At 34.0% G+C, this 13,382-nt stretch overlaps 1 protein-coding gene across 7 annotated transcripts in view; it reads right to left on the bottom strand.

The window, feature by feature from the left end:
- The window catches only part of sona (sol narae), a 127,626-nt gene that overhangs the window by 69,060 nt on the left and 45,184 nt on the right, over window positions 1-13,382 (bottom strand). For 2 of the 7 annotated variants that reach the window (XM_064436683.1, XM_053762016.2), the window contains exons 1-2: window positions 7,410-7,547; window positions 6,513-6,610 (exon numbers count right to left, since the gene is read on the bottom strand). In XM_064436683.1, coding sequence (XP_064292753.1) covers window positions 6,513-6,610; window positions 7,410-7,431 — 120 coding nt within the window. In that variant the 5' untranslated portion in view covers window positions 7,432-7,547. Of the gene's footprint in view, window positions 1-6,512; window positions 6,611-7,409; window positions 7,549-13,382 lie in introns of those variants that run through there. The other 5 variants (XM_064436685.1, XM_064436686.1, XM_064436684.1 and 2 more) reach the window with 4 other exon arrangements.

Genomic DNA, 13,382 nt, shown 5'->3' with positions numbered 1-13,382 from the left:
CTTTATTTTTCAAATTTATCTTAATTTACTAAAAAATGGTAATTCTATTACACAAAACTGGTTACTGGTGTAACCTATTATCGCGAGGTTATTGACCCTAATCTGTTATTCGTCTCGCGAAGAGAGATGCCCTGTGCATCATAATTTAGTTCGTCTGGCCCTCATTTCCATTTCAATAAGATGCGAAGATTATAAAGGAATGCCATTTACAGTTACTTACATATAAAATGGTACTTTTAAGTGTGTTAGCGAAATTATAACTACTTCATTAAGTGATTTCCAAAACTACATCTCACCGATTACCTCTAGATGTTGGTAGTTAGTCGAAATAGTCATGTCAGATGCCTTTAGGCGACTTTAATAACTTGAGTAATTAAAGTAGTTAATGACCACCGCACTCGCTTCCGGTGAAGGAAAAACATCGTGAGGAAACCTGCATGTCTTTGGAAGAGGACGCATTGGTAATTCTGATCACTCCGTATCGTCTCGTGGATATCATACGAGGTGATTAAGGGATTAAAAGTTTTATCAGATTAAAATCAATAAATCACACAACAACAACATTCGCGAAGAGGCAGCCAGCCGTTCATAAAGTCACATTGAAATTTTCATAATACAAAGTTTTATTGTCAAAGTGTTTCAGGGTTTCAGGGCTTTGGGGCATTAGTGTCGAGAATACAACCGAGAATACGCGAAGATGTGTGTTAAGATACGTGAAGGACGCGTCAATGAAACGAGCGGATTAGCTCAAGACTTGTGCAGTAAATCTGACAGATTCATTTAGACCGATGCAAATTTACCTAAAAGTCCTCTATCGCGTCTTACTGCACGTATATCATGTGGTTTTCACCAAGAGATAGAGTGATTCTTGAGGAAGGTTTAGGGGTATAATTTACTATGTTTTTACCCTAGCAAAGCCGGAACGGGCAGCTAGTAGTGTTATAAATATCATAACAATGAGAGGGGTCTATATTTAAGTTATTGCTAGAAATATAAGCACTTTAAAGCGGCCCTGATCGCTCGCTTTTCAGAGTATCCTCTGTGACCTTTTTAAAAAGTGTATTGTTGACATTTTGAGATCCCAACACGGGCGGCCAATTACCAGTTATTGCGCAAGAGTCACAAAAACACGAAGTTTAAATGGGTTGAAAGACATCTGATGAATTTATGGATTTCGACAATATGTCGTGGTAAATTTTGCGTACAAAATATAGAAATATATACATATATATATACCCTTTTCTATCGTAATAGAACATTCTATCACATTCATATTTATACTGTACTAGATGCGTCCCGCGGGTCTTCGCTTCCGTGAGAATTTCAGGATATAAAGTATCATATGTGTTATTCCACGCTATATTCTACCCATGTACCGAATTTCATAACAACCGGTCCAGTACATTTTGCGTGAAAGAGTATCAAACATACATCACAAAAATTCGCAATTTATACTATTAGTATCATTTCGTTATTGTATGTATATTGACTATACCTTTTCCTGAGTGTGTAAGCATGTGTATGTAATGTTTTACTATATTTTCAGCAATGACGGTGAATGATGTGCGCCCATCTTGTATAATTGCAATGTAATTTTAAATGATAACCTCTTTTAACTGGCTGAGTTATTGATGAGTGTTGTTGAGATAAATTTATTGAGGGTCAGTTTTAATCAGTTTGACTTTAAACTTTTAATTCCATATTCGGTAAAGGTTTCTGTTGCCTTATAAGTTACATACATACATACATTACGTCCATAGTCGTTTATTTAAATGTTTTTATTTCAAAGCTCATATAGACAAATCTATCTCTATTTATGTTAAGTTGCTTACAATATTTAATATCAAAATCATCAGAAGAAAAAGAAATTTCCAAAAATAAAACTCTGATTCAGTTATATTTAGTTATATCTAGATATAAATGTTAAATTTAATGAAATTAAAGATTTTATTTCAAACTAACTCAAGTTGGGTTAAGTAATCTTAATTATGTTAGTATGGTACAATATTAGTAAATATAAAATAATTTCTGATTATTTAACAACTTAAATTTGTATCCACCTCTGATAAAACACAAATAGGCTAATTTCATTTTCGTCTTAAAATTAATGAATTCCACTGGTAAATAATCTCGGTAATATCATACACATCCCACAGCTATATTACACTTAATTTCAACTCTGGCAACACTAATCACTTAATAGCTTATTACGCGAGTATACGCAAGCCTCACTAACTTTCGGAGTGATTTCAAATCGTAGTTATGTTACAAAATTACAAGATAATGAATTAATCACAAATGTATGAGATATAGACACTTTTTTAAATTCAAACGTATGACTTTGTGTAATTTTTTTTTAAATGTCACATAATTACACATATTAAAAGGCTACCTTTTATTCCAGAAAAAAGTACCATTAACCTCTTGCGGGCTAAGCCGCGGGAAAATGTTAAAGGACAAATTAATCGTAGGATTGCTTTGTTGTTTTTAAATACTTACATAACTCTAAAACTCAGTCAAATCAAAAAGCATTCATACTGAAAAAAAAGGATTTTATTGAGATGTCCTAAGTTTTCATATTTAGAAAAACGGTCCAGTTTAATTAAAGAATCTTTTTGTAGTATACTAATTGATATTTTTTCATAAACCGGTTAAAAGCATGCTTTACATAAAGGTGACACGATATCACATGGCTGATTTAATATAACGTAATCGAGCATCAAACCTGCTACCAAATGGGAACCGGTCCGTTACGACACCTAGGCGTGTTCCATACGGCACGTGTGTTAGTTAACTAATAAAGTTGACACGATCTATTTTTGAAATCTCGTTTTATTTTCATCCAAAATCGAACTAAGTAATTTGCATTTGATATAATCGATGAGGAAATTGATAATCTCTGGAATAAGTGACTATCGGTCACCAGCAGTCCTGCTCCATTGATTAGATAAATTTCTGTATTCTAAATAATGTATTTCTGTATTCCGAGTCCCACTCCCATCAAACTGATATAAAACGACTCATGTGTAATTATATTAGATACCCTTCCAAATTATAAAACAAAGTCTTCTGCCGCCTCTGTATTTCTGTCTATGTGTTCGCGATAAACTCGAAAACGGCTGCACGGATTTTCATGATGTTTTCAGCAATAGATAGTTTGGTTAGTGAGGAAGGTTTAGGTGTATAATTTACTGTTTTTATCCGAGCGAAAACGGAACGTTAGCATGAAATAAATATAAGATGAAATAGCACTCGAAGATATTTTTAGCCCATAACTGGGAATAAAAATACTAAATTAATTTATAATAAAGCTCACTATGATAGTAACTCACTCTTTATGGCTCTAATAACACACTGTTAAACCAAAAGCCTCCTCGATTGAAGAAATTATCTACATTTGCCTCAATTAGCACCGGCACCCGGCCGCCCTATATATATAAACGACAAAAGCGACAAAGCAGCACGACGCAGTGAATTGCCAGAATATCGTGCCGCGTCATTTTCGAACTTAAATTAGAACTAAATTAAATAAAAACTATTATTATGTCCTATTACACTTGAAAGATCTAAAATCTGTGTGTCAATTATGACTATCTGGGTGGGTTTATGTGCTGTTGAGTATACCTACAACAAATACCAAATACCATACAGCCAAAGGCCAAGCTAGTTTTATATAAATTCTACCAAATAGCTTTTTTGCGCGAGCGTTGTCACAGTCCCGTTAGAGACCATTGAAATTTTACAAATACATAATCAAGGAATAAATTTAGGCATTTGAATCAGCAACGGTCATGATTTTATTTACAGTACAGTGAGCAAACGTGCATGCGGGTCGCCAGATGGTAAGCAAATACCGCAGCCAATGGACACCGGCAACCCTACACGGGTCACCACCGGTGCGTCGCAGAATTTTTGAGGAAGCGATAGACTCTTTTGTCGTAAGGCCCAATGTCGAAACTATATTAGAATAGAGGCGCTCGGGTAAAAACATAATAAACTTAAACCTTCCGTGCAGGTCAGGTAGTTTTTGAGTTTATCGCGAACAAACAGACAGACGCAGCAGAGGACTTTGTTAAACGATATTAAGAAATGATATTATTATATAATGCAGCTAGTCTAAGAATAAGGAATATGAAGAATATTTATCGGAAATGTATACTTATCGAAATGAAAACCCATAAAGTAAATGACAACTAAACTTAAATCAGCCATAAAAATGTATAAACAAATCACAAAAACTATTAACATATACCTCTAATAAGAACTTATTTAGACCCTATTGTATCGTTGCAAAAACCGTTTTTACAAGTTATAACACAATAAGTATCTTCAAAACAATGGTAATAGTTGTCACAAATTATAATATAGTACAGATGAGCGAATTTGTATATATTACCTGCTGGCAATTGCTCAGAAGAATGAGTACTTACTCTCTCACATCCTCGTGTGTTCCCGTTTACATTCGGATCTGTGATGCCCCGAATCCCAGTGCTAATATAAAAAATCAACTATTAAATGTTGAAGATTTGTCTATGATTTTACAATCGGCTGTCTGCCTTTTGAGGCTATCTTTGACCACGGATCGAACCCGGGAACTCCAGTGTATTCAGGCCAAGGAGGTCGTCAAATTGATTGAGAAAAATCAAATTCAGATTCAGAAATCGGACTGTTTTGTCAGCCTATACTTCTGTATATTACAACAACAACACAACACAACAACACAAGCATAACCTAAGATGTACGGATTGAAGTGAAAGTGACGTAAACGTATGAATTATGTATCAAGAGGCTCTTCCGAAACGATAATCTGAATTTTGCTTTTATGTACTTTATATAGGCACTAGCTTTTGCCAGCGGCTTCAACCGCGTTATTTTCCCACGGGAACAGTTATGTATATGTCCTTCTCCATACTTCAAACTTCTTGTAGGTGTGCAAAATTTCAATAAGATTGGTTGAGTCCATAAATAAAAAGAAAATGGAGAATTTCCAGACTTATTAAAAATAGCCTTAGTAAAACCAATCTACAAAAAAGGAGATACCACCACACCTCAAAATTATAGACCTATAGCACACAGCATATTTGAGTTGAGAGTAAATTAATACTGTTACCGTTACCGTTATTGTTACCGTACTGTTACCCCAAAGCATTATTGCTTTGGGGTAACAGTACGGACGTGGGAGATCTATTTGTATTGCAAAAAAAATGTGTCAGAATTATAGCCGAAATAGATAATACTAAATCATGTAAACCTTATTTCAAAAAATATAAAATACTAATATATATACTGCATGTTCACTCACCAAAATTTAAACTCTTTTATGAAAGTATAGGACACACATAATATTAACACAAGACATATAGACAGACTTTATTTGCCTATAGCTAGAATAAAAATGCTTAAAACTAGTCCGCACCACATGGCAATCAGGATATGTATTAATTATGTATAAACAGGATATTTAATACAGGATATTAAATATCTATAAAATAATTGAAATTATTTAATATATAATGATCATAATATTAATAAATTAAATAGAAAATGTTTTATATAAAATTCCATGTATGTAAATTGTATCAACTTTTATATATAGTATAATGTTAATAAAATTTCCAATACTCGCTGAGTTGCTATAATAAGAGCAAAAATTGTACATAACACCTGTATTGTATTTATGACTCATAGTTGCCAAATAAATGTTTGAATCTATGAAAAGAAATATGTATAATAGAGCGAAAGGGGTAACAAACAAACAAACTTACTTTCACATTTATAATATTAGTTAGGATTAGGATGATATAGTCGAAGTGGATACTCAAATGCCATATAGCAAATAATTATAAAGAAAAGTTTAAAAACAACAGGTGTGCGTTAATATAAATGAGTAATTGATGTATTTTTTTTTCTAAATTTGTTCAAATGCGGTTAAGAATATGTATAGAAATCAATTGGTTAATGGAAACGAGTTTTTGGTGTCATCCGACGTTCAGACATTTACATAATATGCAAATTTTATGGAGATTCAGAGAAAGAAACCGGTTGGTGAGATTTCGCGATAACACCTAACAGGCAGGTTGGACGGGACACTAACAATATATCGAGAATTGAAGATCACCGTCTTAGACAATTTTTGTACATCCTTTTTACTTTGGTACAATATTTGCACATATAATTTCATTTTCAAGTCTGTAACTGTATAATAATGTATATTTTGCTTTGTTTTGTTTTAAAGTACATCCACAAGAAGGAGGTAAATATACAATAGCGGATTAATCCCATGTTTTATGTGCAAACGGTAATCGTGGCGGACTAATCCCATGTGCAAACGGTACTCGGTAGCCGGTAGGTATAACAACTATTTATACATGGTGTCTAGATTTTTATTCTTAGAGATTGAGCTACGGAGATATGTATCTATTTATATATCCACAAAGTCATATTAATTTTTGACTGTGATTTTTGTTGGACCAGCCCGGAATAAATGACGAAAAAATTTACACAAGACTCACCTTATTATTGAGCGAGTGTGTCGACAAGAAGGAGCAGAGGAAGACAAGAGCGGACAGCCAGTGGGCCGACACTGTTTGTGTCGACTCCATAGTGTTGCCTGCAACAAAAATAAATAAATTTCAATTATCACATATATTGAATCATTGCAAAAGGTGCTAGATCGTTTCGAGATAAATGCTAAGAAAACATTAAACGTATAGTATAATTAGGTAACAAAATATTGCCGAGATTGGAAAGGATACTAGTCAGAAACTTAATAACTTCGTTCTTAGTCTATAGTGTAAACAACATATACTTAAAACTAAACATTTTTGGGCCGTTTTAACTACGCAAAGAGGAAAGAAGCGTTAGATGTGATCTGCGAGGTTTAGGAAGAAATGGTTGGATTCGGCATCGGAAAGAACGGCTTGGAAGGAATTGAGGGTAAGACCTTTACTCAGCATTGGGACATGCCAGACTAAAAAAAATACTTAAGTGGCTGGCTATTTTATAGCGACTAGGTACCTACTTCGATCTCACGACCCCTATCTGAATTTCTAATTGTTATAAAAACTAGATCTTATATATAATTACGTAACTTAAAGATATTAAAAGCAGTTGAAGGGAAAATGTTATATCACATGATACGATACGCCGACCTTTTGATGTCTTTGGATGGAGTATAAAGGTAAGAAATGGAGACAAAAGACACGAGCTAGATATGCTTATAAGGCAGTTAAATGGAAAAGCCAGCGTTTATCTTCGTATTCTATCATGAAATTATACAATTGACAATAAATGGAAGGGACTCTACCAAAAGAGCGTCTTCAATTTTAATTATGACGATGATGATCCAATGTAGGATCTCCATAGCAATTATATTTCAAAATTTGCTTCTACAAATTGTCAAAACTTACCATTATTACGAAGCTCCAACATAGCGACGTAATATTATTTCTATATTATCATTTTTTATTGTTAATAATAAAAAAAACAGCTTTTAATTCATACACTAAATAAAATTATATTTACACAAAAAAATTGGCAAATTGACATTGAAAACTCGACTCAAATTTGTCATTTTCACGACAGCTCGACGGAATTGTTAAAGGACTAAATTCAAGACAAAAAAAGGTACTTTAGAAATGTTGATGTGACCATTATATATTTTTTGTTTTTGTATCTATGGCTGTAACATGGAATTAGTAGGTACTCCGTACAACACTTACTAAATCCATGGGCTGTAATTAGTGCTGGGTAAAATATTCTTCCTTTTAATAATTTTCTTTAAGTTATCAATTTACTTCTTCACTACAATTTGCACTTGCTAAGTACCTTATCATCGACTAGTTTAATTAGATATTAATAGCATAATTATATACTAAAATATTGTTGTTTGGTCTATGGAATTAGTAGGTATTCCATACAAGTCCTTACTAATTCCATTCTATATCCTCAGGCCTGCATTCCAGAACTTTCCACGTGAGCGAAGTTACAGGCTACAGTTCATAAATAAACATAAAAATTGTATTAATAGTTAATTTAATTTTCCACCTGTAACCGGTCTGAACGCGGAAACAAGAGTCAGTACTTCTCGGTGGCGTAACTGCAGGAGGTATATAGATGGTGACGAAAATAGGGGCATCCAAACTCAGGGAGCCCTCACACCAAGCAAATATGTTTCACAAGTTTTCATTTAATTTGAAATTTATGTTAATATGTTTGTTGGGGTGAAATCTTAAAACTTAATTTGAAATAGTTAACTTCAACCGATAATACGGAAATTTGTATACTTGTCTTAGTTCGCAGGACATCCAGATTCGACTCCCGTCGAGAAAATTCCTCAAAGATGGTATAAAAATTTACTTACACATAAATTTAGTTCCAATGGCAATGCATTATAGTCAAGTAAGCACTACCTGGCCTGATGGTAAACCGGAATCGCCTCCCAAAGATGAAACTCCTAAAAGGTTTACAGCACGAACATGATTTTTATGTGACGCGTGGAATGTAATATCTCCTTGAATACAATAAAAGGTTGTGTCAAAATACATACAATATTAAACTTTCTTACAAATAATATTATTTAATACTCAGTCAACTAGAATCAATATTTTTTAATGCACATCTGCGAATCTTCTTTCTTTTTAATGTTTAAGGTAATAACCTTATTATTAGGTGTTATTTTCGCTATAATAATAAAGAAATTAACATTTCTTAAATTAACTTATTTACAAAGCTAACATATAGACATAAGTTTACCTATTACTTGAGGCCTATGTTGTATGGGCACTCAAATCTTTCTTGCCCGAGTGCCTACAGCTATTTAGCTACGCCACTAACTTCAACAGTTTCTGAGAACGGGAGACATTGTCCTGCGAGGAGCGACGACCTCTTACTTTTTGTTTGTTTATGGTTCGGTTTAACTTACCAATTACGATTTAACGAAGACACTTCGACACTTTAAGACTTCGCAATATTATAGGATTATAGGGAAAGAAATGTAGGAACTATGTCACTATAACACCTAACTCATGTATTTTCTGTATATAAGTTTAACAAGGTCCATACTACAATGCAAATTCCATATTACAAATGCGAAAGTCTGTCTGTCTAATCTGCTTTCACGGCTAAACAAAATTTTATCTTTTGTTAGAAATTTTGTAAGCATGTAGTTAACGACCCCCGTTAAAACATAGGCTACTTTTTTTTTTTTTCAAAAATCAACCCCCCCATGTTTAGGGGGATGAAAGATTTTATGCAAATCACGTCTGCTCTGCGTTTGCGCATTCACGTGGGCGAGGCCGCGAGCAAAAGATAGTTAGTAAAATTATCGCATTCATAATATAATAACGGTCCGTCCTGGCTTCGCTCGGTTGAAACTTTTTACTGTCTATTAGTAAAAACTGTTTTATTGGTTAATTTTTATTTTATTCATTCCAGTCATTTTTAAGTTTGTCGTGGTAAACAGACAGACAAGACAAGTGACTTCTTTTGATAATAAGAAAAGTAATGTTAACAATGAAGTACAAAATTATTAACTCTGCTTTGCCATTCGACCCTATAACCTAACTAAGTAATGTTGTCATCAATGTTATTTTAAATGTTAAATAGGAAATATCTGCAAATCAACATTTTCATCCAGCAATTAACTCCCATATTTCTCATAAAAAATATTATATCTTGTAAATATGAAATCCCAAGACTTTACGATTTTATTTACGTTTTGTTGACGTTTGTAATTGTTTACGCGCGCAGCGTGACTCTTTGACGTCAATTTATGCTAAGTATGTTCAATTTATGTGTCGGTGATATGCAATAGGGTTTTAGTGCCCTTTATCTGCTTGTACGAATGTATTTATGGATGTAGTAAAGTTTATTGGCAGTATCATACGTAAATTGAAATGTTAAGGTAAAAATATAAGTTTATTCCAGCTGAAACGAGGGGTCGAACAATTAAGTATGAACACGTATTTATGAGAAACTAGCTGCGCTCCGGGGCTTCGCTCCCATGGGAATTTTGGGATAAAAAGTATCCTATGTGTTATTCCAGGTTATATACTCTATCCGTGTACCAAATTTCATAAAAATCCGTCCAGTAGATTTTGCGTGAAAGAGTAACAAACAATCATACATACATATTATGTGAACCTATGTATGATTGTTACGATTCATAACAGTATTTTTAAATCTAACATTGGCGACCCAGGCAAATCAGAAAAAGATCATTTTCCAGCTTGGCCCGATCGGGGATCGAACCCGGCACCTCCAGTATAGCAGTCCCGGATGATGCTACAGTGGTCGTCAATGAAATGAAGGCATTTTAAAAAATACACCATACAGGAAACGTCTTTACTCTGCCATTAATATAATTTTTGCTAATTAAAGACTTCGCCTTGACAATACGTGGGAATATAGCTATATGTGCAGTGAATCATTTCTTTGGTGGTTTATGCCAAATATGGTCCTTATAATCTGTCACTTAGAGGTGATAATTACTTGACCAACGTTGACTAAATGTTTGAAGAATAGCTCGCTGATGCTATAGGTTTTTTTTTAAATGGGTAGTCAAGGTTTGTTTGGCTTTGATTTATGGTACAAAAAAAAAATGAAAATGTCACTTGCCCTAACACTTGAAAAATTATTTTACGTTAAAAAACTTCATGAATCATATAGCGTAGATACTATATTGTGTACAATTTTGTACATTTCATCAACTTTGTCATAAAATCTCAGCCAAACGATTCACTACTGGACATTATATTGGCAAGGTGAATTTCTGAACATTGCGATCGCACCGTCATAACCCTAAATTCAAATTTGAACAAAGACAATAATCTTTTTTCTACACTAATTTATGAAATAATCTGTATTACGTAGTGTAAAATTTTATCAATATTTGATTTTAAGAGGTTTATTTCGATGGACGGTAATGACGGCGGTCAAAATGCTCGTAAATTCACACGCTTCACTTGATCGTAAGTTACCTACTAGACGATTTGCTTAATCAATATTCTTAGGTATAACATAATTTATGACTTAAAACTTGCTCAACAAATAATAACGTTTTCTTGTTTGCCAAAAGATGTTTCGTCAAAATAAATCCCAAATTGCTATAAAATACCATAACATGTAACATTTTTATTGGTGTACTGGCAAAATTGCGAGGCGCCCCGGCGAACAAAAGAATTTGTTGTTATTACAACACTCGCATCATCGTGTGAAAAGATGTTGCGAAATTGCCCGGCTATTTTGCGAAATGACCGATTTTGTGCAAGTTACTGAGCTTTGTGCAGTCGTAAGTAATCATGGGTACAGATTACTAAATTTTAAAATGTCAAAGTGTTAATAAAATTAAGGAAATTATGATGTGGCTCACAGAAACACATTTGGCGCACAGTAATTACTGTTAATCAAGACTTTTAGTTAAGAAAAGGTAAATATTTAAAATGTTTATTTTATTGACCCAGACAGTTAACAAAATGTTAATATGACATGACTATAATTTTACCTAATTGGCTACTTGACTATGTAAAAACTAAAATCTACTAAGGTACCAACTTATCCAACATTTAGGAGTTTAATTAATTACACGATTTACTTTTTTTCAACTCCAAAATTGCTACGTCACAAGTTTTGACTGTCACACAAAAACCGTATAAATTTTTGTTTTTAACGTTAGAAAAAGTATCTGATTTAACAAGTTAGAAAGTAGCCAATTGCGACAATAATATATAAATTATGATGCATTCTAGAATGACTTTCCACGTGGCATGTAAAAAGTCATAATATAAACATTTTTCGTAAGGGAATGTACGTAGCTCCTAGCTGTAAATTCGATCCTTGTCAATGCTGAGACGTCAAAGCTGTCAAATTGTTAACGATAAATGACGTACAATTAGTATATTTTTGTGAGGGTCAACAAGCCTGGCAGGTCAACGAACTATAACTACATAAACGAACCCTCCACTTGGAACCCAGGGTTGAAAGTCCCATTTTTTTTTCACCTGTCTCCATATTTGTTTGTTTGTCTTTATTAAAATCTTACCAGTTAAATTTCACCTTCTTCTTCACGCTTCAGTTTCCGTGACAATGCAATATTATGAGCATAACCAGATGGTGCATCCAGGATTGGCCCCTAAGGAGGGAGATCTTCAACAGTATACTTACTTCACGGAAATGACTTTTTGTCACGCGTTGAATGCAACAAGATCTTTCTGTTGACAACAATGCGTAGCAAAAATTATTCTGTGTGCCGACATCAGGCCAGTGTACTTTTTGGGTTTGTCATTCTGCCAGGATCAGGAGGAAGCAGCATAGCCAGATATTAGCTCCTACGTAATTTGCCGGTGCGGAAGCGGTGGTGGTGCAATGGTTAAGATCCTCGCCTGTGGGCCTGACATGACTTGATACGACCATCTACCGACGTTAGCGATCTTGGTGTAATGGTTAAGACTGTGGATCGAAAGGTCCCAGGTTCGAATCCTACTCGTGCAAACACCGTAGGTACAAAGTCAACAAGTAACAAGTAACAAGGTACAAAGTCATGACTTTGTATACCAATTTGACTCATGTATAGTATAGTTTTCATCGACCACCACTTGCTTCAGGTGAAGGAAAAACATCGTGAGAAAACCTGTATACTTGTTGATTATTAACTTGTGTGTGAAATGGAGAAGGCAATGGCAAACCACTCCATTAATAATGCCAAAAAAGTTGTTACGTGTGTTTCATTCCATGTAATGACCACGACCCTCAGTCATGAGGAAAACGACTGTGAAGAAGAATTTGCCGGTCGAAGACGTGGCCATATCAGGCCATACCAAAATTATGCGGCTATGCGGAAATAACTAATGATTACCGATATACTGACACCAGACTTCGCGGCATCACAGCCCCGAATACAATTGAGAAGTGAGAGAGAGTAACTAGACCTCTTAACAATTATAGCCATACAGTTATGAAGACGTCGCTTCCGGTGAAAGAAAACATCATCGTGAGGAGGTTAACAGTTTAATTTCACAAGTATTTATGCAATTACTTGCCATTGGAAACTGTAGGTGTAGAAGTCATGACATATTCCTTTAGGTGACTTGAATAAAATTTGGCACCAGTGTTAGCAATTAACGCATTCGAAAAGAAGAAGAAATTATGAAAAAAAAAACTTTTTCAAAATTAAAGCGTCCAATGCTGACTAAAATACTTTCCAAATTATATCTTCATTACGTAATGTCAATTAGGTGAGAGGACTAATTAAAAAAGTGTGTTGAAGTAATATCAATACATTTTTAATCTCGGAAATTTTACTAATTGGTTGACATCAAAAAATAAATAAAAATATCTTTGTCGGTGCACCGACACCTGTTTTAAGAGTCCCGCGATAGCGATTG

This window comes from Plodia interpunctella, chromosome 22 (assembly GCF_027563975.2).
Source record: "Plodia interpunctella isolate USDA-ARS_2022_Savannah chromosome 22, ilPloInte3.2, whole genome shotgun sequence".
NCBI classification, from domain to species: domain Eukaryota; kingdom Metazoa; phylum Arthropoda; class Insecta; order Lepidoptera; family Pyralidae; genus Plodia; species Plodia interpunctella.
Note: the sequence above shows the minus strand (reverse complement) of the source record. Positions and strands in the feature narration are given on the sequence as shown.